This window comes from Ptychodera flava, chromosome 15 (assembly GCF_041260155.1).
Source record: "Ptychodera flava strain L36383 chromosome 15, AS_Pfla_20210202, whole genome shotgun sequence".
In the NCBI taxonomy this organism is placed as follows: domain Eukaryota; kingdom Metazoa; phylum Hemichordata; class Enteropneusta; family Ptychoderidae; genus Ptychodera; species Ptychodera flava.
Genome location: NC_091942.1, coordinates 19,134,424 through 19,162,343, shown reverse-complemented (window position 1 = coordinate 19,162,343; position 27,920 = coordinate 19,134,424). Strand labels below are relative to the sequence as shown.

Below are 27,920 nucleotides of genomic sequence, written 5' to 3'. Positions count from 1 at the left end.
CCCAGCATCAGATAAAATTGCTGAATAAAATAATCTGCATATGCTTATGTAGTTAAGTGTGTAATATTCACACCAAAATGTAGGAAGCATTAAAAATTAAAAAGGAGGAGACTGATATGTAGTCAGTTGAATCTACAAAAAGAAACAGGGAAATATATGTCAAGGAATCATTCAACCTGTCAAAAGCAGACAGTCTTGAACGATTTGTATCAACAAATTTCCAGCACCAGTGTCTCCCTTGTATACTGGACCCACAGTCCATGACTGGACTTAAATAGGTTGGTCTAGTTAGATGGTTTGAATCACCTTGAACCTTGGTTCACAAGGCTTTTGAGAAAGTTACTGTCCAGATGCCGGGATCACAGATTTATTACTTCAACTCAAATTCCAATGCAGTTACAGTAGACTAAAATCAAGGAGAGTGTGGCCTTCACCCTCCATCAAATAAACATCCAACCGTTGGTTGTGGCACGGTTATGAGAATATTGAGGGAAGAATTGGTCCTCCTGTCAACATTAGCACTGTTGTTTCCTAATCAGATGCAGTCATCTGAAAAAAGTGGGTGGAGTCAACTCCTTGATAATATATCAGGCGTGTGTACTTTACCACTGCAAAATTGAATGTGCTCAACCTCTGCTGTGTCCAAAGAAAGACCATCACTTAACAACCGGTGCATTGTAGGTATCAACCGTCTCACTGTGAGAACTGGCCCATGTCTTGATTGATACATGGATTGGATCCCTGATTATCCATCATAGCTTTGTCAGATTACGTTATCACAGTTCTATGTACCATGAACTTCAATATATCAGTCGCTGCATGACATGGATGTTTATTGCATTGGCAGTGGACTAGGTAATGATATCGTGAGTGAGTGTCTACAAGGTATCCTTTTCAAGCGTGTTTTCACAGTTATACCAGTAGTATCCTAGCTGTCACCGTAACTAGTACATATCAAATTTGCACTTTGTATAGAAGCCAAAGGTTAGTGTCTGCAGATCTAAGTACCTATAGAAATGGTCTTCTCTGCTTTATCATTTTATTCTTGTTCAAAAGTTTTCACTGAACGTTAAAAGTTTATCTACTCTAGATTTCTTATCCCATGATGCTTTTTTTCACCAACAAGTCATCTCAGCTGTTCTTCTAGTAAAACTCATCGAGAGATTGGCAAATATCTCAAGGCAGAATGCTGAAATGGCGCTTTATGATCTGGCTTGTTATTCCATTCCACATTATCGAGTTCTATCATTTGCTTGTCAATGATTTATGAAGGTTGACAGCTGCACATGGTCAGTTTACCCAGGATACGTAGTTACTGTACTATAACCTGCACCTGCTCACTGAGCACACTTGTGTTTACTTATGCTTTCACGTGACTTGCAATCATATTTGCATCACCCCTAGTAACACTGGGTTGGTGGTAACATAACAAGACGTCAGATGGTGAAACGGTTTCAAAGAGGCGTGTAGCAATGTACTGAATACACTAAAGCTTACCAAGCAGCTACTGACAGCAACATCAGTGCAGTGCTCTTAATTACAGCAGTAGTGTTCACCTTGAATCTGAAATATTAAACGTTTACTCATACTTGCTTTAAGCAAACTTTAAACCATTTTCTTTCAAAGTCAATTGCTAATTTTGGTACTTTAGAAACAATTTATCTAAATTTTAGAAATATTTAAGATATTATGCACCTCGAAAGTGAAAGACTTAAAGTATTGCTGAATCCTTCCTCTATGTAACTTTCAACCTTTCTCTGACCAGTCAAGCATAAGAATCGGGGGTCACATGCAAATTTTGGTACTAGAGAAATAAATGAACCAAAGTTTACCAATCTTTGAAATTCAAAATGGTGGCCTTTTTCTATGTTAACTCTATGGAAAAAAATGAAATTTTCGAAAATACAAGATGGTAAAATATTTTTTCACTCAAGTCAAAGAGATTTCAAATGAGCCCCCCCATAAGTGGTTGATCAGAAGAGAATTGTAAAAGTTTGAGAGTCTGAATATCTGTCCCCCAGGCACATTCTACCTCAAAATTCAAAATGGTGGCTACCGTGTGTTAATCAAATGAAAAAGTTTTTGATTTTCACAAAACGAAAAGAGAAGAAATCTTTTCTTTATGCCAGCTTTAAAATGAGTCCACAGAAACAGTGTTTAAGCAAAATATTGTGAAAATTTGAGAGGACACATATCTGTCCCCAAGGTGCATCCTGCCTTTAATAGCAATTTTATCATTAGCAAACAGCCATTCTCATGCTTTGCCTGCATCAGCTTAAAACTAACCTTTCAAAACCTTGTAAGATACAGGAGACTCTTTGTATGTAATCTTGACTGTATTACACTGAACAATACACTAGACCAGTTCTGTAATTTACCATGATATAAAATTTGTATCACATTATTTGATTATACTGTCGTTGTAGGGTTCATTGTAAAGCTGAGTGTACCGGTAATGTTAGCGTAATACTGGCATTTCTGATGACAGCAATTGTTAAACATTTGGTTAAAAAGAAAGATACAATACGCAATTTGGTTTTGTACAGCTAGAAAAATAGAGTATTTGATATTCTGTATGATATGCAAAACATGCTCTTTCTGACCTTTGACACATGTCTCATCCAACCAGAACACAAGCTAGGTTAATTATGCATGACCTTTCTTTGATTGAAGCCTGTATATATGTGCATATTTCTGAGTGGTATATAAACATGTCTCTTTCTTGACATACAGGTAGCAAACTGAAAGTTTCTACGACTCAGAGTCTCTCTCGCAAGTCTTCAGCAAAGCCACAGGTAGCCAAATCAGCAGACCGTGGCTCTGACAAAAAACGTAAAACCCACACCAAGACAGCGGACAGAGCGTCATCCGTTCAGCCTATAAAAACAACCAAGATTTTAGCTATCTCCGTTTCGCCCGTTTTGTTGACCGAAAATTCACAGACACTATATCACAGAAACATGTAAGTGGATAGGAGGACCATGGTTTTCAGCATTTTGAGTCCGCCAAAGTGCGTTTCTATTCATGAATTCTGCAAAGAATACTTCAGTTTTGTTATTCTCTGACATTTGTATATGGTTAATTAGAGTAGCTTTTGACATTATTAAAGCGCAGTGGTCGTCGCGCTGCGCGTGCGTGATTTTTTTGTTGATAAACATAAATTTTTGTAAACATAAGTCTTCTCAACTTCAATAGGAGTGAGATGGGAGCAGTCCCCCACTTTGTTAAGGCCTTTGTAAGACTCAACATCATGCAATAGTAAAATATTAAGATCGGAAACGAACTTCAGTGGTGTATTTCTATCTATAAACTCGTGTAGAGCTACGAACATTGGGACACTACACTCAGCAAATTATGTCGCTGAGTTTACTGCACGTAGACACAGTGAACAAGAAGGTTTGATCGTGCGCGATCACGCTGGTTGTACACAATGCTATGTACAGTACAGTGAAAATACATAACTAAAATGATCAACATTGCCTATATATGTAGACCAGCAACAAGCACAATGCCTACCAAAAAATTACACTCAAGACCATGATCGGCAAGCCAGAGCAGGACACGGGAGATGTGACATGTTGTTAGGAGACGGTCACAGCGTTGACGTACACGGATATAGAGAATCTGGTCCCACAACGTACCGGCCGGCCCGCAACGACTTGGCCCACAACCAACTGTTGATCACCATGTCTTACTTCTCCTATTGTTACGTGGTAACAGTAAAATGACAGGAAACAATAGACAAAACGAGCGGGTTTTCGCGGCATTTGGCAGGAAAATTGCACGGCTACACCGTGCATAGACGTATCGAGAGATCCTGTGCCCCGGTCCTGTGCACGGTCATGGCAGTGATCCAAGCGCTAGCTGGTGTAGGCCTACCGGTGCTGGGCAAACTTCGTTGTTGTACCTCCTGATTGCCGGGTAGCTCTGAATCCTCTTTCAAGTGAGATAACCCCCACATAACAAGAAGACCTATGAAATGTCCTTCGCTTGACTTGATACCGGTACTCAGAATTCTCGTTTGCACCCCAAAACGGGGTAAACTTTGTATTGAGTTGGATTCTCCACAGCCGAGTGTAGCGCGCCATATACCCGGTTTGACACGGACGTTCATACAGACCACGGAACGGAACAGATGCAGAGATGCTTCTTGCTGCAGCGGGCATTGCTCTGCGAGCTGTAGATTTCTGTAGTTTGAGTTGTTGTCTTTGTACAACTTGTTGTACTCCTGTCGGGCCTCTTGAAATGAAAGCTCTCGTGCTTGCTAGCGATGTCGAAAACTAGAGCCCGGTCGTTGATAGTCTGTTGGCGTATACATGCGTACATGCGTACGTCTAGCTCTATGGCTCGAGCGATATCAGTAGCCGAGCCCCATTCAACTGATTCAAGAAAATCGTGAGCAAATGTGATCTCAATCCAGCGTGCAATTATTGTTCAATAGTCAGCAGATATTTAACTTAGATTAATTGACCTTTTATTGCGTGTTACATTTGGTTAGTTGGTATGCTTGTGACAGATTAGCCGCCATTTTAACAAGCGGCAATATCGCAAACATTACAATCAACCCGTAACATGTGCGGCGTTCTTGGATTTGTTTACAACAGAGGGGGACCCCCTCAGGAGGATGCGCAGCGCGACGACCACTGCGCTTTAAGGTCTTAGGTTGAAGTCAAAAATCGTTTACACTATGAAAACCACAACCCAAATTACTTTGTAGTCATGATCAGAAGTACAGGCAATCAGACTTTCCCCAAGAACAGTTTATTTAAAGAATAACTGTGTTTAAAATTGGTACAAAAAATTTTACAAGACAATTTCTACATTTTGTGAATGTTGAAGAGAATCGTTATTTATGAGGGGGGGGGGGGGGGTAGTAATGGTAATCAGCCACAACGAATTTGAGGCCTCTCAACTGCCTTTTCAAACCAACTTCCCATTTCCAATCATCATGTTGTCCTATTATTGCCCTTGGTCAACAACACCTTTGTGATGCTAAATAGGCAATAAAGACCTGTTTATTGATTGGTTTAGTGAGGGCTGATGCACTTAGCATAATGGTTAGAATTTCAAAAATCTGATCAATTGTGTAATGGGGGCATAGGGATCACCATCCATGTTGTGAGTTTTATGTTTGGTTGGCAGTGACTTGTGTCAGTTTGGATTGTGCAATCTTAGAAAAACATGGTGAGCGAATTTTGTGTATGAGGTAATCGTGTTGAAGGGGTTACATGCTCCTTTTTTAGAGATTAGTAGAGTTGGATTATGTGATATTTTAATCATGTATAGGGATTATCATTTCTTTGTATGGTTTAACATGTGCGTGTGTGTGCCTGTGTGTCGTGCATGGTGGTTTTGTCACGCTTGAAATTGATTTGTGTGCAGACAGCCTGCCAAGGGGTCATTTGCATATACAATACCTAAGCGTGTTTCCAGTTCTAAAAGCGTGACTGCTAGTGAACTTTGGCTGCAAAGGCCTTGCGATGTGACGACAGGATTTCAGTTGATGCTGCAGTGACATTTTGCATCAGTCAAAAGTAAGTAAAAGGGAATTATTTCATATCACATTGCTCGATGCTGAGTTACTGCTTTCACAGATGTTTTATTTCGGTTAATGTATCAAGGACATTCTATCTACTTTGTTTCTTTTGTGAATTTAGTTTTTAACTGACCATTTAACAGACCAGAACCAAATGGAATTCAATAGTGACTGTGAAACAGTACTCCAAAGTTTTAAATCATTCGGTTTTATGTACACAGAAAAATACATAGTTCAGCGTATGACAACTGGTAGGAGAACTGAGTTGCAACAAAGACATTTCATAATCTGGACTGTTTACAGCATTATACCATTTACATTACACCAAGTTTAAGGGAGTCTCTCAGCATCAGGCAAGAACTCACTCAAAATTCCCGCTATTCGAAAATCTATGACATTCAGTTTTCATTTGGGGTTACCAAAATGACCTATGGCTACTGGTGTCATAAGTTTTCAAGCCGTGTACTCCAGTGAACCCTTATATCTGACATGCAAAATATTATAGTATTCATTTATGCAGAGTGTATGAATGTGTTTTGTTCAAGTATGCAAATCTAATGGCAATGCCACATTGTCTATGATGAATATTCATTAAATTGGTATTTTAGACAATGTATCAACCCAATCATTAGCCGCCTTATTCCAATTTTCAGAAAAAGTGTAACTGGCTTTCTAAAGAAAGAAAAACACCAGTCTGTTACTTAGGGAGACGCCACTGTGTATGGCTTAGGTCAAAGATCAAGAGAACGCTTGAAAGTTAATGTACACATAACAGCCCTGCCCTAACGACATGAATAATTATAGAAACATGAGACAGCGGCTTTAGAAACATTTGATACGATCACTACACCCCCGCTACAAATTAACTTCAATTGTGCAGCTTCTCTTCCCTTTCTGTCACATTGTAGCACCTTCATCAGTGTTGAATCATAGGGTCTTACAAAATTAACTGTTTAACAAAAAAATGAAGAAATTGAGACAGGCATGAGTTATGTAATTGGTGCAGTTCTATTTGAAAGTGTAATTTGTATTGTCTGTAGAAAGGAGAAGACAAATACATTACGTGTTATTAGGGCAATATGGTGTCACAGGGCAAACATGTTACCTCATACTTTCAACCAAAAGTTATTTTTCAACTCAGCATCACTAACATATCGTGTGGAAAAAACCCAAAGCAGGGAGTCATCATCAATCCCAGAAAGCTATGTGTCACAGTGTGTACATTTGTGTGAAAACTAGTTGTGTATCTTTCAAGTTTTGGATCATGGCTCTCATGTCCCCAAAAATACAAGAATTTTCCCAAGTCATCGGTTGCTCATTATACTCCATGATACCCACTTGTGCAATCTTATAATCTGCTGTTTTGCAGTCTGTATTAAAGTGACAACCGGCACACATTTGATGTGAGTGACCCCTTGGCTGACTGACTGAATGTATGATTACATATGTGTATTTTAATGACGGGAAATACATTTACAAGTACGTGTTGGTTTTAAGTAAGGCAATTGTGTTTATATTTCTGACCATACAGCACTTTGCTTCTGATAGCAGACTTTCAACTGTACTTTGGTGGTAACAGTTTACATTCAAAACATACCAGGGTGTTTTACATGGACATGTACAGATATCACTTTACTTCAACAAGTGTCATCTTCTATTGCCTGTTTATTCACCCACTGTACTTTTAATTTGTCTTGTGAGAGTTTGCTAACATATACAATATCTGCCTGCATGCAATATGTGATAAAGATATCTGCACTTTCACTGTATGCACCTCATGCATGTGGCGTGCATTCATGTATGTCTTTATACCTATTGGGTGCATTATAAGCTTGATGGAGGATAATGTGAGTATATATAGTTTCCATTCAGTATGTTGTTCGGTTGGTTGTATGTGGGTGTGCAAAGACATGTGTGGTTGTGTGGGAGTTATGCTCATGTTGCAATTGTTTCACAGGGCTGAGTGTGAGTTATTTACATATATGTGGCGTAGTGTGGGAGTTATTCACATAATGTTACTGTCACACATGCTGATTGTGTAGTAGGTATCATTTACATATGTGTATGTGGCATAGTGTGTTAGTCTTTCACATTTTGTCCCTGTCACAGTAGCTGATTGTGAAGTATGATACCATATGCACATATGTGACAGTGGTGATGTGGAAGCTACCCACATAGCCATTGTCACAGGGCTGATTGTCAAGTTTGATTGTTCACACCACATGACATGCGCTAGAAAGGTAATTGAATAACGCGCAGTTCATTACAATTAACCACATATGTGAAACTCCTAACATTTGCCTATCAGCAGCTATATTAACGTATCATTAGCACTTGTAATTTCATGGTTTACATGTGTTTGATACAGTCATCTATTTTCTCCTTTTTTAATGCCAGACACCCTTGTCTTCTTTTTTTTCCCCCCTTCAATGTTTGACCGTCACATTTTCTGTGTTTCTATTCTAGTACCTTTGTGTTGAAAAAGGTTGCTGGGAAAGAAGACTGTTTTAAAGTAAATGATAAATCATCCCAAGGTTAGCCATTCCCCATATTTTTGGGACATCACGAAAGGGAATCGTAGCAAAAAAAGAAAAAAGAATACACCGAAAGCAGGCCTGCCATGCTTCCTACGATAGATATTCATTGAAACACACACACTTGGCGCCATGCTTTTTTTCACTCCAGTGCTTGCATGCTGATCAAATGTACAAATGTACTCATCGCTTGCATTTTAATGCGGTGGGCTGGGCTTGAATCATTTACATGTTGCTATGGAAGCTTCGAGCAATATGTTCATTTATGGAATATAGTGAGTATGGGCAGGTATTTTTGGTGTACATGTGTTCAAAATGTGAAACTTGCGATTTGCTTGTGTGTGTGGGCACTTATTTGTTGTTTTCTTTGAAGCTATTATTTGATTTTGTTTAGTTGCATGGCATTGTCAATTTCCACTCTTACGTCTTTCAACTTTTGACAAAGTCAGTGGAACAGCATCCATTTTTTAATTTCCGTCACCTAGATATTATAGCTTGTACTGTATATGTTAATTTGTTAAAACTACCAGGTACACACACCACACTCATTCCATGATATTGAGAGTTAAAGACTCTGCAAAACCTCTAAACACCACTGAATTTTGTGTTTAGCAGGTAACACAAGACCCTTAACCCTTTCACCCCCAGTTCCCTGTATACAGGTCCAACTTTACCATAGAAAACAATGGATTTGGGACAAACCATGGTGGTGAAAGGGTTAATACTATTATGCAGTACATTTACATGTATGTCATTTCACCTGGTTTTCAGAAGAGCTGTTACTAAAACCCTGTAAAGTTGGGGATGTTATAATATGCCTTGTGAACTCAGTTGTGCCTTTAGCAAATATCATGTTCTCTAGAAAGCTTTCATTTTTCCACAACTCTCAATGTTAAGAATGCAGTCAAGCAAAACTACTCAGAGCTTATGAATAATTAATCGAGCCATGTCCTCACTGCTGTTTGTTCTTATGGCACAATAACCTTAAATGGCATGGTACACTGAAGGCACAAATAATTTTATAAAATGAGTTCAACTGTCAGGTTTGATTCAGGTAGTTTCCCCCTGTCTTACACACATTTACAAGTTCTATGTAGCTCAACCTATGTTAAAAGATCTGAGAAACAGGACCGTGCTCTTTCAGAAGTGTGAGTGAGCCACGCACAAATTGGGTAATATTATCCCAGCAATAACAACAGGGGACTATATCATTGTCAATCATACAGCAACACCAATTGCAAGTCTGATTGTGCACAAGCTGTGGTGGGAAGATCTCATCTTACATACTGCAAAATTAATCGAAGTCTTGTTTTCCATCGGGCACTTCCTAAATTTATATACCTCATAAATTTGAAATTGCAGCGTAAACTTGTCAGTTCCCACTGAACTGTTTGAATATGACTTCTCAACAGATCTAAAAATCAATATCATTCAATATAAATGTGTCAAAATCAACAGGGCTACAAAGCAGCCACATTCTTAGACCAGGCAGATCATTTTGTTTTATGCTTCAATCCAAGTTGGCTGCCCAGCAACCCTTTTGAGTAATGTTATCCGCAATGTCATAAATCAGAAACATCAGAACCCATTCATCAAAGTCTGTACATTGTGTTGTGTACTGCAGTATACGTACAGTTTTGCTTTGTGATGTGTTTCTGTATAGTTGCAAGTCTGATTGGTTTGGTATTTCCTTTGTCGCACAAATGATTTTTTTCACGCTAGGTCAAAAGAAAATGGTATGTTAAATGAATACCAGTATACATGACAGCATATTTTGATGTAGATTTCTGTACTTAAGGTAGAATGGGCCTCGAAGACAGAGATACGGACTCTAAAATTATACAAATTGCGGGGGGGGGGGCTCATTTTAAAGCTCTTCAAGAGAGATCACTTTCACCATCTTAGGTTTTTGAAAATTCAAAATTTAGTTTTCCCCCATAGAGGTAACACAGGGATGTGGCCATTTTGAATATCAAATATTGCAAATTGTTGGGTAATTTGTTTCATGCAGTGACCGACCCCCGATTTTTATCGCTGATCTGGTTAGAGAATGGTTGAAAGTTTCATTTAGGAAACTCAAAGTCTGAGCAAAAGTTGAAGTCTTTCACTTTTGAGGCGCATACTACCTTCAGTAGGACAAAGCTAAGACTTAAATTTCAAAATCATAATTTAAGAGCCCTTAGGGAATATTTCTTTCCCTCTGTGTTTCTTGTCCTCATAAAATGCATACACTTAAACTCACTATTTTCTACCTCTTCAAATGGTATTCACATAGTAAGTTTACTTTCATAATCCTATCTTAAATCCAGATGATGTTCTTTTAAAGTTTCCTTTTTAAATGGATAAACCATGCTGAATTACATCAACTTTTTCATAAATCACTTTGTTATGAAATGTTAAGGGGTAACTTTACCCTCAGTTCATAATGGAAATGTAACTTGTGAAATAACTTGTCTTGATAGTTTGATGGGATATTCTCCAGTTAAAAACTCTTTTATGTTTATTGAGAGACACTGAAACTCTCAGTCAATGGTACTTGTTTTGAATTAATTGTGTGTTTATACATGACAAATAACCCTAAGTTGCGTGTTTTTGCAAAGGTCTTCAAGTGTCATAGCTCTGCCATGCCAGTAGATAACTTTGATTTTACAAAGGGAACATTCCCATTAGACAAGTGCTCTGCATGACACGAAAATTCAAGATTCCTGTAAATATACCAATCTAATTAGCACGAAAATTCAAGATTCCTGTAAATATACCAATCTAATTAGCAGACAATACTGGAGACTTTACATTATTGTAGTGCGTGAAATACAAGTTTATGCTGCAGTTTTCATTTATGAACACTGCAGTGCAAATTTATGAAACAATGGCATTGCGGACAACTTTGTAATACTTTGGAAAGAGGATAATCCCAAAATGCCTTGTGCACATTCATAATTTACGTTATTTAAGTTAGAGAAGCATTATTTATATTGACATTCAATAAATTTCGGGAGTGTAGACTTGACATCATACTTTCAGGTTTACCTCTTAGGACCTTCAACAGAGGGCCAAAGTAGACATGGCAAAAAATTAGCTCTTGTTGTGCATCTATGTAATGATTGATACAAAAAGTGATTCCATATTATGTCACGTTGATGGCCTAGTACTTGAAAACCAGTCTTAATTCTATCAATTTCCTTTCATAGGTTTCTCTGAGATGAGTACAAAATCTGCAGATTCTCTCATCAGACATCGCAAAAACGTCGCCAGGAATCAACGACAAAACCAGCAGGCTTTGAAGCTAAACTCAAAAGTCAGCAAAAACGTCCATCCACAGCATCATCAAGTTCTCCATTACCTGTCAAGCGGGCCAACTCAAAGGACCTTTCTAGAAAAGACCTGACAGAAAGTCAAGGCAAGGACCAAACTGATTCTTCCGCTCCTGCGGCAGCAGCAACTCCCAGCAGAAGTGCAGCAGTCAATGGAGAGGTAACGCCAACACAGAACCAGTCAGAGCAGAAGACAAGACAAACGGTAGAACCACTAGCAACGGAAAAGCGAAGGACGATACATCTGGTGCGGCCCCTGATACAGAGACCTGTCCTCCGAAAACCATACACCCAACTGTGCAGAGACTTCGCAGCAGCAGATCACGGTCGCCTTCCCCATCCACTGCCAATCACACAAACTCCAAAAACACTCCTCCCAGGAACAGTTCATCAGACACCGACAGCGATGGCGCCAAGTCACCCAGCAGTACACGCAAAGCGGTGACTGACAGCCCCGTCAGGAAATCCTCCAGGTTGTCGTTGTCCGTACATAAACAAACCAAAGGAGACAGTGAAAATACTGAAGCAAAGGAACCAAGAGAAAACGGAGATGTGAATGACGAGGAACCTGACTCATCAGATGAGAAGCAGAAGCAAGCAGACAGTGATGTAATGTTGGAAAACAAAAGAGATGAGAATGCTTCCAGAAAGGAAGACAACAATTCCCACAAAGACAACCTATCCAAAATCAGTACTGATAACACGAAACCAAAAAAGAACCTCTCCCTGTGTCCAGAGAAACTGAAATCTGTCTTATCCAAGGCTCAGTTACACCTTTCAGCAGCAAAAGCCAAACGAAATGAAGACAGTATTAGAAAATCTCAGGGAAGTCCTGAAATACTCGATGAACCATTGAACTTGGCAGCCAAGAAAATGACAAATACAACTTCTAACTCTGCAGAGAAGTCTGGTGATGCAGACAAGACCACTGCTCTCCCTGTTAGCCCAGGCGTCAGTGATAAAGACGAGAGTGAAAAGAACGATGAGACAAGTAGTAATACTGAGGAGATACGCAAAGTTGTTGGAGACCCAAGTGTACATACTCACAAGAAGGAAGAAAAGTCAGCCGGTATAGTCGTCAAACAAGAGCCTAGCAGTGAGCCAGAAGATGAAAAATTTGAAGAACAGATGAGCAATTTTGAGGAGAAGAACTCTGACAATGTTGATGGACATTCACCGTCAGCACCAGAAGAAGAGGCACCACCTTCGAAGTCGGATGACATCACCAACGGGCAACCTGAAGAAATGGAGGTCAATGACCCTGAGAATTCAACCAAAGTTGATAGGATGGAAACTGAAGAAGGCAAAGCAGATGATGAGGCTAACAAGACTGAAGATTCTCAAGATGGTAGAGATCACAAGTGTAAAGGTGAGATTGCTGTCACAGGTAATGGTCAGAATATCAATAATGCATTTTTAACAAAAAATAAATGATTTTATTTGCAGAAGAAGTATTATGTACCTGTGATTATGTAATTTTGAAAATCTGTAGGTATAAGGAAAGTTTCCCCAGCAGTCTTCAATTCATGTAAATGGGCAACCCTTCAATGGTAAGGTATTACCCATAGCATGCTCAATCAGGCATCTTTATGAAATTACTGAAGAAAGGGGGGGGGGGGGGGGAGGTAAGTGGGGGTTTCTGGGAAGCGATGAATAAAGTAAAGTGGCTTTGTCTTTTTGCAACAGTGTTATTTTGAAATACCAATGATCTTTATTTGTCGCGGTAGTAAAATTGATGATACACAACCTGCAAAAAGTAATAATAAACAGCCAAACAATTCTTGTTCTGTGGAGAACTTACAGTCATCAGTGGAGAGCCACAAGTCAGACTTTGTTATATGGCATAGAGCTCTGCATTTGCTTTATTTCTTCATTTCATGTTTAACAAAAAATAGTGTGCTACATTGTAATGATAGATGCTTACCTCTCAAGTAGCATCAATGTTGTTTGTTGTAGTTTTAGAAGCACTTCATGAAGTAATTTTCTGATGATTTGTCACTTTTTGTGTAGATGACGAAGTGGAACCAGACAAGACGGATGCAAGCTCACCAATGGAGACTTCTGACATTGACACTGAAAATGCTGAGCAAGGAGAGGGCAAAATGGAAGCTGAGAAACTTGACAGCCCTCAAGAGACTCAGGACTCTGCCGAGTCCGAAAAACAATTATCGCATATGGAAACGGAGGACACGCAGCCGCCAGACAAAAAAGATGCAGAAGATGAAAGGGGCAGTGTAGAGAATGGAAAGGAGGGCATTGATTCACAGAAGGTATGCCAAGACAATCTCGCAGCGCCACCTGTTAGCGCATCAGGAGCGAAGTTGAAGGAACGACAGCAGTGAAAGAAGAAAGCTCAGAAAAGGACACTGAATCTTCTGAGACTGTTGCAAGTAAGGATATTGAGACAATTGTGTCAGGACAGACTGTACAAACAGCAGGTCAGAAGACTGGCACTGATGAAGTGGTAGCTGAGAAAGTGACAATACAGTCAAAGTGGAGACCAGCCAAACTGCAGCTCCGTCAAAAGACGAAGATGTTGCTGCAGGGAAGAGGACAGCAGTGCTGCAAGTGCTGCAGAGAAAATTGAAGCTGCAGCCGAGGTGAAGGACAAGGCTGTATCAGAATTGAAAAGCCATAATGCAGTGCCGCCGGAAACAGTATCTGAAGTAGCGAACGCTGATGTTGAGAAACCATGCAAGAGGCCACGTTCACCTTTGTGTGATCCGGATGACAGGCTTAATAAGAAAGCCAAATTTGAGAGTGTTACAGAACTCGAAGAAGAGCTCCCTGAAAAAAGTAAGTTATGTGGTCCCAGTTTTAATATTGGTACGCACACTTTGTCAGTTTATGCAGCACATTCAACCGTTGTCAGTTTTTGATCTATTTTTTATAAAATCAAAAAAATACTGATGCAAATCCTGGCAATGCAATGAGTGTCCTACAGTTGGTTCACGGATTCTTTTCAACAAGGCGTATCTTTTTAGGGACCGACTCAGATTGTTGCACAAGTTCAAGAAAGGAAATTCCTTCATTTACATCATAACCCTCCTCTAAACGAAAGTTCAAAAATGTGAACTGTTGATGTTTGCCTGAGAGTACAGTGTAGCATTTTGTCATAGCTACTGAAGAATATGTTTCCCCTGACCACATTACATCGTCAAGTAATCGATCAAATTTGAGTGCTAACCACAGTCAGTATGGCACGAACGAGTTGGAAATAGTTACATCAAAAATTCATGGTACGAGAGTGCAGATTTTATTTTTACACACACTGTAAAGAGAACTTGTAATCACAAAATATGCGAAAGTGAAGTTCACTAATTGAATGGCGGTCAAACCCCCTCCCCCTGTAAACCAATGAATTTAACTTTTTGAACTAATGCGACAATCTGAGATGGTCCCTTAGGTTAAAGTAATTCAAAATTAGCATACTATTCAAGTCACCTGCGTTCAGAAAATTATATCGGCACATGTTTCTATGACGTACAATCAGGGCAAGTCAGTAAAAATTGCCATGTTTATTTATATCTCAGTTAGAGAAGTCAGTGAAAATCATGTTGATTGGCCTCAGGGCCTTCAAGTGGTTGCCTTTGAAAAATACATGTACATGTAGGATATGCTATGTTTCATTATTGTTTATGTCACCTGGTTGTGACTAGTTTGCTCATCTTAAAGGGACAAAGTCACCCATTTTTTCATGTATTTTGTTTAATGCGAGATACTACTTATATTGTTTGACATGTTGAAAGATACTGAATGAATGGGTGACCATGCATATATTTGACCCCGGTTTTAGACACGGTATGTGAAACCATGGTGAAAATGAATTAATGGTCATGACCATTAATTCATTTTCGCCATGGTTTCATTTAATTTGTCTAAAACCGGGGTCGAATATATGCGTGGTCACCCATTCATTCAGTATCTTTCAACATGTCAAACAATATAAATTGTATCTCGCATTAAACAAAATTCATGAAAAATGGCCGACTTTGTCCCTTTAAAAGAGTCGAACAAAAAATGATGAAATCAAATCATAGCTCTGAACACAGACTTTTTACTGCCAGTAATGCTTCATGGGAAATGCAACCGTCTGTTTATATCAAAAGCAAGGGCATTTTTGTCAAAATTTTTGCCTTGAAAGGCCTTGATTTCTGAAAGCAAGAATTTCAAAGTAATTTACTTGTGGAGATATTTCAATGTTGATCAAAAGACACACTGTTGTCTTCATAATAGACAGTTTACCCAAGTACACATGTACTGCCATAGAGTATACAAGGTTTATAACAGATAGTTTGGTGGATTAAACTCTGTGAAAAGCAATCCTAGTGTGTTAATCTCTCTGGAATAATCATTGTAGAACAAAGCATCAAGAAAGATGTCAATGCGGATCAAGACATCAAAAAAGATATCATGCCTGACCTAAGCAAGATTAATCTGGAGCTGTTCAAAAAGGTGAGATTCTTGCATGTGTCTTCAAGTAAAACTCAAAGTGGTCTTAAGTGTTTCCCTTTGTCAGAATATCAATCCAATCCCTATTGACATATATATTTTGTGTTGTTTGACTGCACTTTACCATTCTATGGGCATAGAGCAGAAGAATGTAAGTTTTTTTTTTGGGGGGGGGGGGGGGGGGGGGGGGGGGGGGGGGGGGGGGGGGGAGGTCCTCACTGTTAGATGAACAGCCGGCACTGGTATGAGTGACCATGGAAATTTCCACTCAGTCTCTAAGTTGAAGCTTATTGCAGGGTGATGGGATACTATCGTACCCTCCCTGTGCCAACTCTTTTTACAGCTATACGTCACAACAAAACCACATCCCTTGTTGTTGGGCGGGTTAGACTGACGCACTTCTCAGGAATGTGCTCCTTTGTTTATTTTTTGGGGTCAAAATCGCAGCAAATACTTTTCCACCAATTGTCCTGTGGCATGGGATTTGAAGAAAACAAGAAGTGCATACAAACATTCTTGGAGTATTTTCTTACACATGCCAATCATGCTTCACTAGTCATGTTTTGCTGTATTTCGATAACAATTGAAAATTTCGTGATCTTAAATGAAGGTAATATGTACTTGCACAATGAAAGTTTTAAACTTTCACCCATACTTTGTTATAGAAAATGAAAAATTATTTGTTTCATAATCTACAATGAAAATCAGGGGTCATCATGCAAAATTTGTTTATTAATTAAAGATGCAAAAAAACAGGATTTTCCAATATTTGAAATTCAAAACCACCACCATTTGTGTGTTCACTCAATATAAGACATTTTTTATCCACAAAAAACAAGACATCACAAAGTTAATTTTCCCTGCAGGCTTTGAAGCTAATATAAAAAGAATACTTAAAAACGAGTGAAAAACAGTCCCTTGTGTTCTTGCGTCAAGTGCGTCCTGCATTAAAATTGTTTGACCTTATGATGTGATGTCCCACCCATAGAAAGTGCATCTTTTGTGCTAAGGAAGGGGACAGTAGTTCACCTCACTGTTGTGTAGACACCATCAAATGCATTAAGCTGGATATTATAGCATTCATGTATTAATTAATTTGTATCGTTAAAGTATGCAAATTTAATGACAACGGTTCATCAAAAGTGAATACTCAGGATTTGCATATCATGGTTTCTTCAATACCAGTTAGAGACATTTTGTACATTGGACAACCTGTTTGTGTGCCCCGCAGGCCTGTGTTGTTTGACAGTATCGTAATGGCTGTCAGCTAATGCATGATGGATTATTGTTTGAAGAAACTTAAATGTGACTTTCATGTTGTCAAAGCGTCGTTCAGATAAAGCATACAATCATGCTCTATGTATGCAAGGGGTATTTGAGCTAATGTTGCATGTCATAACATGTTTTAGTGTACGCACAGCCCTCTCAGATACAAGACCATGACCTCATTTTAGGCCATTTCAAAGTCAAAAGCGGGCCTCATTTCAGGTCCATTGTTGTGTGTTACAATACACCAAGGTCAGAATGAATCGATATGTCACCTGCAAAGCTGAGCTTGGTATGCCTTGGTTAAGCAATGAAGTAATTAGTAATTAAAATTGATATCACAATTATCGGTAAATCTAATGAAATTTTAGGAAAAAAATGAATCGTTAAATTAAAAACTGAATGATGGTAGATCCCATTACACACTTGGAAGGATTTGTGTACCAGTGACGAGGGAACAGATCATTTCAGTTTGTAACGTTTAATTTGCTAACTGTGTTATCTTTTCTAAGCTATCTAGTGTGTTAATGAATGAAAAAGATGCACTTTGCCTGTTTGCTGTCAACTTGACCTTGACACATTTAGAATGGTTGATAGTTATGGTAACCAGTATTGTGCTTGCCACATTTATACATTTTGTCATGGAGGGGGGCCGTATGTACTTTTCCCATCTTAATAACAAAAGTTTTGGCAACAAGAAGTACTTTTGAATGACTTGTTGAGCTGATGCTTTCATCTGGCTAACTTAGATTGATGGTGGTCACCGCAAGTGCTTTTGAGATTTCTTGAAGAGGCTCAGCAGTGGTGTTCAAGAGTGAATTATTCATGAAAGAAATTCAGGTGTTTCTTTCTCACTCTGTAAAAAAGCATATGGGTCATCCAGGCCTGATCATTTGGCAAAGGATTGGCTTTTAAACCTAATTAACTGTATAATATGACAGGGAGCTATTAAGATGAGATAGTGTATGTCTGTCTGTCTGTCTGTATGTCTGCTTACTGCAAAAATTTGAAAAGTGCCCAATTGCAAAAAATTTTAAAAGTGCCCCATCAAAACATTTTGTGTGAAGAGGTATCAAGGGGTTGAAAGTGGAATTTTATTTAAATCAATGTTACTCAGTCCCTAAAATTTTGTGAACATGTTCAAAATATGCAAAAAAGGTCAAAATTCAACAACTTGAGCATTACTAGTCCAATTTTTCTGATATTGGGATAATTATTTCTCTAGAAATGACTCAGCTTTGTTTGAATTAACAGAAACTTTGCATATGTAAATTTATTCATTTTCCTTATTTTCGGCCAAATTTCAAAAATCATCTTCTGACTCCACTCATCAGGTAGCTTGGAATTTTGGTTCTAAGAAATGACCTCATTCAAGTTTGTGCAAATGATAACGAAATTAGCATGGCAACGTTAATTAGCATGCCAATGTTAATTTAGAGCCCCCAGAAGGATTTTTTGTCAAAAGTGTCTCCAAAAGCAACCATTGGGTAGTGTTCAAATCTGGTGTGCAGTTTCATAAAAATAACTTTATTCAGATATGTCCATATGTAAATGTAACGTTCAAGTGAATTTTGCATCTGTAAATGTAGGGCCAATGTTTTCATGTTTGGTCAAAACATCTCCAAAATAACAAAATAATGTATAGCCTTCATGTTGGTTAATTGGTGCCTATTGATGACTTCATTCAAAGCTGGTAAAATGATGATGAACTCTACCTTATTTTTGGTCAAAGTATGCTTTCTGAAACTTCCTGAAACTTCTTTATTGACAGCTTTCAAATTTTTCCATGTCAAACTTAATATCAGTGCTGACAAAATAGGAGCACATTGCCATTGACGCTACAACTAAAATTGAAATTTATTTCATGATATATTAGTATTATCTCAAAGTTTATTAAGAAACTCATATACATACAAACTTTATAATCACTTTACAATGGTAAAGTGAGGCTAATATGCTCGTACATGCCTTAAAGAAACACGAGACATTTTCAGAGTTAAAGAGATAAATAGCTGTATGTCTCAAAACTATGTGATAAACAAAATATTAGCCTTGTACTGAGCGCAACACACTGTATATTATGCAGTGTTATTGTGTTATAAATGAATTCTTTCTGTTATCAACAATGCCATCAGAACATTACACACATACTTTATTGCTAAACTAACACCATGCACTGTACATGAGTTTTGACTTCGAATAAGAAACTGCGTTTTACATATAGAATGACGATAATGGAAATGTTGGAACAGGGATGGCGTACACAGTTATAGGCCACCTTGCTTGTCATTCATTAGACCAGTGTGAGAATACCTGTAAGTTACGTATGACTGTGTCAACTCAGACTCACCATCACTATCATTTATGCACTTTTATTGTAGGAATTAACTGCCCTTGTTGCAAAGGCCTATGAAGAGAGGAGGCGGGAAGACCGAGCCACCATTGCTGTGTTAAAGCAGAAGGTGTCCACGTTACAAGAGCAAAACAAACAATGGGAACAGAAAATCAAACAGCTGAGACAGAGCACGACCATCATGATGAAAGATCAGGAAAGAACCTACTTGATGGCTGTGGTGAGTTTATCACACTCTTACTCAGAAATTACATTATCACTTCCCTAGGCTGTGACCATGTTTTTCCTAGTGATTGTTGAAATTTCCCTGTTTCATTGTAGTCATAAAATTGCTTTTGCTTCCAAGAATAGACATAGACGTCACAAACTGTCAACTTCTTGCTCAAAGCAATAAATAAGGATACGGGGCAGTGCCACTATTTCTTGTACATTAAACTGATTGAGTGACTTTTGCACCTTGATACTATATCTGTCCATAAATATGCCATCTGTTTGCATGTATGCATGCTATCTTTGCCATACGACAATGTCTTGTTCACACTGTAATCTGAGGAAACATCTGTTTCCGTACAAGTATAGAATAAACAAAGTAACAACCCTTTATGTTAGTGTTACTGGCTGCCAAGAGTTATTTTGAAAACCTGTAGGCAGCCAGCATGTGTTTGTCATAAACAGAAATAAAGCAAGTCTTTACAGCTAGAACAAAGTTCGTCCGCCCAGTGTAGATTGGATAAAGAAAAACCATAATGATGCTATAAGTTGTGCAAGTGTGTTACAAATTGTATGCTTCCTCAACAGATGTCAAGAAAGCAGATGTCCAAAGAAATGGTATCAGTTGGCGTACAAGTTCAGGCAGATGCTCATGACAAAGAAACGAACACTGTAAAGACAGATGGTACCCAGCAACCCTCACTGGTGATTGGCTCCACAGTACCGACTGCCCAGACACCTAAAGCTGCAGCACCACTCCAGCCTGCGACCACCGCTTCAGTCGGGTCACCGGCTGTGGCCGAGACGTCATCACCTTCCCAGATTTCTCTCAGTCAGGCTGCCGGAAATCAGGTTTGTGAAATGCTGCTTTCTTTTACCATTCCAGAACTCATAACAAAAGTTAATAGTATTCACGCATAATTGTCACGAGCATAATTGTCACAATCTGCATGGTTTGTGTTCAGAACGTTAGGCAGGTATCGTTTTTTTCAGAGGTATATCAAGGAAATGTAACAAGCAGCACAAACGTTGCCAACTAATGGCTGTCATTGACAACATTGAACTTAGCCTCTCACCTATAGATACCACCGAACAATAACATGAAAAGTGATTTACATTCATGTACAAATTTCAATTTTTCTTACAGAGATTCATAATCTAGTGTGTTAATGGTGCAAATAATCCATCTGCAGGCACACAAGGTCATAGAAAATTTTCAGTCTTTTTTCACTAACATGTTGATATTTTCTGTCAACTAGGTATTGCCTCGTGACTCTGCCATTGTCACCAGAACCACAGAGGGACACACTGAAGGTCAAACTGACTCACTGAAGAACATGTTAAACGCTCCGTCAGAGCTTCAGGTATGTGGAATGTAAACTAGCATGTCAGGGACCATTCATAGTTATAACATACACAGCAAACAGAACTCATTGAATTTGACCTTGCTCCCTACCCCTTCCTTAAATGAAAATCTGGTATTGTGAAAGTCAGACAGAGAAATTTTAACTTTAACTTCTAAACATGATAAATTACTGATGATGGTTGTTTAAGTGAAGACCGCGGACTGGTTTGTGAGATATAAACAGTATCCTAAAAAACACCAGTATGGCGATGGTATCTGCAGATACGCATGGTATACTGATAGCACATAGTGCAAACACATAGTGCAAATTTGGGCTCAATTACCAAAATAGAACTTAACCACTTCCCCATCTGAATGCAGTGAGTTCTGTATGTCATACATCTGTGTTCATTATCCTCATCCTATAAGGACTTTTTTGGCAATTTTACCCACTAAAACAGTGTAACAGTCAACAGAGTTTTTCTAAAACAATGATGTATGCACCTGTAGATTGCACCTGATATTTCAGTCGCGTTTCTTCTCAAAACCTTTGGGAGCACGTGGAAAAGAAGTTCACAGTGGAGGTCTACCCAACAGACTTTAGACTTCTTGTTATGGTAGCTAATTTGGCTTACATGTACTTCCAGATACTTAAGGCTTGTTAAGTGCACACACCCACATTTGCCAGAGATAGCATATTAAAGCTAGTTTTGTCAAATGATCAAAGACTTGTCCACTCTTCACACTCACCTATGCTTTGTGCATTATTCATTTTCCTTCAAGACTCAGCAAGCCAGTCAAACAACTCCTGCAACTGTCTCATCCACTTCTGCACCCGCTGTTCAGCACAACAAGCCAACTACCTCCAGCACCTCCACCACCGCCACCCCAGATGTTCTAACAATCAAAAGCACGGGGCCAGTCCAGTCTGCAGCGGCCAAGAGTAGAGTTCCAGGCAAGCCTGTAGTTGCACCAGCCGCTGCGGGAAAGAAACCAATGGTTGTGATTGACTTGACAGAAGATGAAGAAAGTAGCAGTTCTAGGACTGCTACTTCAGCATCTCCTGCACAAAAAGATTCTGCAACACTGCCACTACAGAAACAGCAGCAGCAGCAGGGACAACGCCAGTCACCACAACAGCTGGCTACACAACAGTCGCAGCAACAGAAGCAGCAACCAGTGCAGCAACAGCAGCAGCAAGTGCGTCAACAGCTACAACAGCCGCTTCAGCAGAACCAGCAATTGCTACAGAGGCAGCAGGTACAGCAACAGCCGGCTCAACAGCAACAGCAGCAGTCCAAGCAACAAATACAGCAGCAGCAAGTACAGCAGCAAATCTTACAGCAAAGACGACTGCAGCAGCAGCAGCAGAGACAACTCCAACTGCAGCAACAGCAGCAGCAACGGCAACAACAACAACAACTCAATAGAACTCCTCCAAAAGATACCAGTGCGACACAACTTTCAAATAAGCATACTGCGGTGTCATTACCACCGGGATCCCCACCAGCACTTATAACTGCAGGGTCTCGGAACCCCTCAATCCAACCACCTACACTGGCATCTGGGTCAAATCCAACACCAGTTTCTGTGATCAACCAGGTTCAACAAAGTTTAGCAAACCGGACAGTCAGTACTATGAGCAGTGCTGGTGTTAGGCCAGTAAACCCAGGAGACAATGTGATCCTCTCAGCTGCAAGCTCTGGCGGAACCACGACACTGCTACCGGTCTACTCCTCAGCAGTGGCAGGCACGGTGAACCAACCAGGGCCATCCCAGATGACCCAGTCTGTCATTTCGTCGCAGATACCACCACAGTCGGTGTTGATGACTACGCCAATCTCCAGGTCAGGGGTCACGCCAGGTGCATCAGCCATCACTCTCCAGCAGCTGGCAGCAATGAGCAAGAACAACCCGACCTCAATGGTACAGGTCTTGCCAACACAACAAGCCCTTGTCACAAGTGCCATGGTCTCCCAGCCAAGGCCTGCTGCCCCAGGTATTGCGACGCAGCAATTGCAGGTCAGTCCAACTAATTTTACAGGATTCTCACTTCGAATGTTAGACACAAATAAAATCTGCCTGCGTCATCAGCAGGTGGTCTGTCATTGAAAGATCAGATCACTATCTTGTGGTGTATAATAATTGTTTGGGGAGAAGGCCACTCATGGCCCAGTATCAAGACTCTGACATTATAGAGTTCATCTGGTTTTTTTCTGTTGAGTTGTTCAACATATCTAACAGTAACAGTGATGTTCAAGGAAAGCAAGAAGCAGGGTTCATATTTGTATATTGATGTGATGTCTTCCTTTCTGACTGGCAAATGCCTGATTTGCAAAATCAGTATGTTATTATGTTTATTGCTTTTTTAGTTGTGTTTCAAAAATGTATTTACCACTCCATCGACTACCATGGGCCACACTGCCTGTTCATGGCTATACTCTTGTCACTTGTACATGTTATCTTGTGTGTTGTTGACCTGTGTTCAAACTTTGTTTCTATCTTTGAGATGGGAACACATCCTTTGAATAAGAGCCACAGAGTCCATCATGCTATTTTCTTACCATGTACACAATTTTCAATGGGGAAGGTTTCAGGAAAACCATGTGTATACCACTTAAAGTAAATGTTATCACTGTTATACAGCAACCACAAGGGAATCCACTAACATCTGGTGTACAATTGACTGGACTTCCCATTCAGGCTATTCAAGCTACTAACCTGGCAAGTCTACAAAATCAACAACCCTCCCAGCAGAGCAACTTACTGCCTCCAAGACTAGGGGGTTCAACAGTAGCAGCCCAGTTAAGACTGCAGGTAAGATCGCTGTAATTCCGCATACAGCTTTTGTAAGCTAGCATGTCACATATTCCACTTCTTTATTTCGATGATACCAGTGTTCTCCATAGCTTTGAAAAGTCAAAGGATTGATAATTTACATAACATTGTTTAATTTGCATATGCTTTTGTTGTGAAAATGGATTCTGTTGTCATTAACATATTATAATGCTCCTAAACAAACTATTCTTTCATGCACTCTCTGAACAGGGTTCAACAGTGCAAAACCTGAGACAGAACATTCCAGCAACAAGTGTACAACAGCAGCCAAGGCCCATGACCCAGGCCCTGCAACCACCCCCGCCTCTAGTACAACAGGTGCCAATGCAGTCAATGCCAGCGTTACAGCAGACAGTTACACAGGCACCGGGACAGCTGCAGCAAACATCCGCAAACACGCTCAGCAAGGTTCACGTCTTGAAGGTAAGTTTCGCACGTCTGCAAAGATTTTATCTGCATGTCGGTAATTGTTGCCGGTCGCATGTGTGCATGTGCGCCCTCACGCGGTAAAAGTAAAATGTCTGAGAGGGTTGACCCATGATGGTATCTCAGATTATACTTGTATATATAGACCCTTGTAGCTGGGTTACAGTCTCATGATAGCATTGAATATTCAATTCATGGTGTACTGGTAGTGTCATACAATGCAAATGTCAGCGGGTAGTGTACCTGGATGTGAGGAAGCCAAGATTAGCCTCTGAAAACTGAATGTATATGTGTATTTCTGATGTGAATTTCAGGACCATCATCGTAGGTTGCTCGATCATAAAGCTGAATTACTGTCTAAATTAAAGAACAATCCCGGCATCACGGAGATCCAAGAACAGATTCAGTCCTTGATTGTGAGTAATTAAAATGTCCTTTGCCATCCAAAACCAACTTAATGATTGAGGTCCTTGCATCTCGGCACTCTCTACGGTACCAACCACAAGAGGAGATTGGAAATATCTTAGACCAGAATGTCATACACAGGGTCAGGGGTATCTGTTGCCAGAATGACGCTGTTTTTCCAACGCATAGGTGGTCAATTGCAATAAGGTCTCCTGATTTAGTGATTAAAAGTCATGGTTTTGGTGAAAGGCCAGACTAGTTTTGAAGAACAAGCGAGAATTTGTCAATCATCAAACTGGAAAGATGGTGGCTGTAGCAGTTGCATAAATTTGAAACATTTAACTCCCAAAAGAGTTGAATAGCTCTTTGAATACAGATTTAGGTAACAAAGCAAGTAGCAAATTTGTATGCAAGTTGCTGCACTCAAGTTTATTAAAGATAGGTTTTCTTGACACGACGAGAGATAGCCTTCTCCTCTTTCATGACTGCATTATACACCTATGGTGTGTGTGTGACTTTTATAAAATCAATTTGACGGGTGAGGTATAGTTTGTATGATAGCTGCACTTACAATATAACAATGGAGTAACATGGGTGTTTTCATATGTATAGAGATAAGCATCTAGAAAATAATTCTCTGATAATTACATTAAATTGTGTAGGTGGCTAACTACTCTTTAAATGTAAATTTTATGTTTAATTATGGATATAATAGTATAGCATTAGATTATTAATTTTTGTTAAAAAGCTCGCATAACACTCTTGGACAGTTACATCATGTCATGCATATTTTTCACTGCAAGGTTTCTAGAAATTGTATTACAAATTTTTGGCAAAATCAGTTAATTATTGCGCTGGGGGCCAACATGTTAATTGCATGCAAAGCATCTTTTGAGATGAGTCAATTGTAGGTACTAAAGAGAGATACTTATGTAAGCAAACAAAGGTTTCTCATTTATTGTTTAAAGACATTTTTGATTTGCATATATCGTCCTATCAGGATAGTGAGGAATGTGACATTTTAATTGCTCAGCAAATTCCCACAGGGAGGTGCAACCTGATATAGGAAACATTGGCTTTTTTATGGCCATCACTGTCATTGTAGAATCATCAATCTTGATAGGGCTGAACTCAGAAATGTAAATAACACATCCAAAATGGTCACCATTCCCCTGCAACATGGCCAGTCAGATTTCTAGAAATGCGTTACCCAGGAAGGAATGCAACATGACAATTTCAAATGGCATTGGCCAAGCAGCTATTTTGAAAACGCTACCAAAGCCTAGTTGCACATCTTTTACGACCCGACAAGTACTCAAATACGCCTGAACCGATTTCACTCAAACTTGGTAAAAGGACAATGTACTGTGACATGCATGTGCCCATCAATTTATTTTGAGATATGATCCAATATGGCTGCCAGGCAGCCAGTTTGTGACAATTGTTTCAAGTTTGAAGCTTTCATGCCACAATTCTGAACAGATCCCATGTAAAATTGGTATAAGGGTGATGTACTATGACATACACTGTCACGTCAATTTGTGTTGTGACACGATCCAATATGGCTGGCTGCTGGGAGCCATTTGTTATGATTTTATGATATCCAAAGCCTTTACCGATTCCATTCAAACTTGTAACAATAATATTGTACCGTAATCTTCCTATGTGAGTCAACTTTGTGTTGTGAAATGATCCAATATGGTCGCTGGGCAACCATTTTGTTACTTTTCTTTTCCATATTTGGCACTCTTTCTTAAAGATGCATAATAAGATTCCAAGATTCCAATTTAACTTCATACAAGGACGATGGTCTGTGATGCATATGTATGTCAGCTGGTGCAGTTATACTGCTGGGCAGCTATGTCAATTTGTGAGATAGTACCAATCTCAAACAAAAAGTGTTGTAATCCAAATAGGGATCAACAGCTCCAAAAATCGATTGATCTTGAAGGGCTTTGTCATCGATGATGATTTGTTTCTGAAGATTCAAAATTTATGTTGCAGTGATTTCAGAACTTGCAGGCTGGTGTCTTGAAAGGTTGTCTCACAGTAGCTAACAAACCCTGCCTTGTTTTCAAATGTATTCTCTTCAGGTGCAAGAGCAAAGATTACAAGGGGAAATCAGTGCTGCAGAGAGGGCTCACATACAGAGAGTAGCCCAGGAGAGAATAGCTCAACAACAACTACAGCAGTTACAGCAGCAGCAGCAGCAGCAACAACAGCAACAGCAGCCACCACAAACTCAGATAGCACTGCGTCATCCGGCTCCCTTACCGCAACTGAATGCACCACCGAGCACTCAATTCTCCAATCAGATAAGGACACTGCCACCTGGCAAACCCAGCTTGAAAATCTCCAAAGTTAACAATGGCATTGTGTTGTCGTGGACCATGGCCATTGACCAGAAGTGGGCCACTATTGAGACGTATCTTCTCTATGCATACCAGGAGAGCGAAGGCCCACCGAGCACCTTGCTGTGGAAAAGGATCGGTGATGTTAGAGCTCTGCCTCTGCCCATGGCCTGTACTCTGACGCAGTTCCAACCGGGGAGTGTGTACCACTTTGCAGTGTGTGCAGTGGATGTCTATCAAAGACCTGGAGCCTTCAGTGATCCAGCCAGCATAGATCTAGCAACAACAAGGCAGTGATTAAAAAATAAGAGTCAGTTTCCATTCCATTATTAGCACTCAGGGTCTCACTGTCTTGTCTACGCTGTCACCATTCACTGTAATTCATTTTGTTTGTCTGCGTTGACGTCATTCCCAAAACCAAAAATTCAAATAAACACAAAGCAAGTGAGTCACACCTTCACAGAACACTGTGATGGTATTTAGCATTGGCATTGAACTCTCTGAACTTGACTTTCTGTCATCTTTCTAGACAGGTGATGTGCTACATTTTCAGCATTTCAAAATACAAGTTGCACTTTCACCTGGAATGCGTACCTTTCCTCTTCCTTAAGCATTTTCTTTAAGCTTTTGAAGTAGAAGTTGAAAAAAAAACTTATATGTGAACTGTAATTCTGTGTTCTAGTGAGTGCTGTTCTTATCTCACCATGTACCATGGAAGAGACTTTCTGTGCTTTCCACATTCTGACCAATGATTTTCACACCAGTTGGTCCACTGTATTTTCTGCCAAAGGGTGAGAGACAGTAGAGAGAGAAGTGAGCAAGCACCAGTGCCACTCGACAGAGTAAGTGAAGAGTACCTGAAATCTTTGAACTGTATCTATGGCCAGTAT

The 27,920-nt window shown here is 39.6% G+C and overlaps 3 protein-coding genes across 12 annotated transcripts in view; all 3 read left to right on the top strand.

The window, feature by feature from the left end:
- Positions 1–11,465, top strand: part of LOC139151445 (uncharacterized) — a 41,261-nt gene extending 29,796 nt beyond the window's left edge. For 4 of the 6 annotated variants that reach the window (XM_070724261.1, XM_070724260.1, XM_070724263.1 and 1 more), the window contains 3 exons: positions 2,734–2,962; positions 8,003–8,070; positions 11,262–11,465. In XM_070724261.1, coding sequence (XP_070580362.1) covers positions 2,734–2,962; positions 8,003–8,070; positions 11,262–11,458 — 494 coding nt within the window. In that variant the 3' untranslated portion in view covers positions 11,459–11,465. Of the gene's footprint in view, positions 1–457; positions 871–2,733; positions 2,963–8,002; positions 8,071–11,261 lie in introns of those variants that run through there. The other 2 variants (XM_070724264.1, XM_070724265.1) reach the window with 2 other exon arrangements.
- Positions 11,466–11,692: 227 nt separating this feature from the next.
- On the top strand, positions 11,693–13,726 carry LOC139151444 (high mobility group nucleosome-binding domain-containing protein 5-like). Its single transcript, XM_070724259.1, has 2 exons — positions 11,693–12,753; positions 13,395–13,726. Exons 1-2 carry the CDS (start codon positions 11,997–11,999, stop codon positions 13,724–13,726), a joined length of 1,089 nt encoding a protein of 362 aa, XP_070580360.1. The 5' UTR covers positions 11,693–11,996.
- Positions 13,727–13,995: 269 nt separating this feature from the next.
- LOC139151442 (uncharacterized) lies at positions 13,996–27,668 on the top strand. 5 transcript variants are annotated; one of them, XM_070724252.1, is made up of 10 exons: positions 13,996–14,180; positions 15,745–15,839; positions 19,484–19,651; positions 20,254–20,517; positions 20,925–21,029; positions 21,794–23,032; positions 23,657–23,827; positions 24,059–24,271; positions 24,589–24,690; positions 26,773–27,668. In XM_070724252.1, exons 2-10 carry the CDS (start codon positions 15,798–15,800, stop codon positions 27,325–27,327), a joined length of 2,859 nt encoding a protein of 952 aa, XP_070580353.1. In that variant the 5' UTR covers positions 13,996–14,180; positions 15,745–15,797; the 3' UTR covers positions 27,328–27,668. The 5 variants fall into 5 exon arrangements, with proteins under 5 accessions (XP_070580353.1, XP_070580354.1, XP_070580352.1 ...); XM_070724253.1 differs by having other exon boundaries at positions 19,484–19,675; positions 23,714–23,827; XM_070724251.1 differs by having other exon boundaries at positions 19,484–19,675.
- The last annotated feature ends 252 nt before the right edge of the window (positions 27,669–27,920 follow it).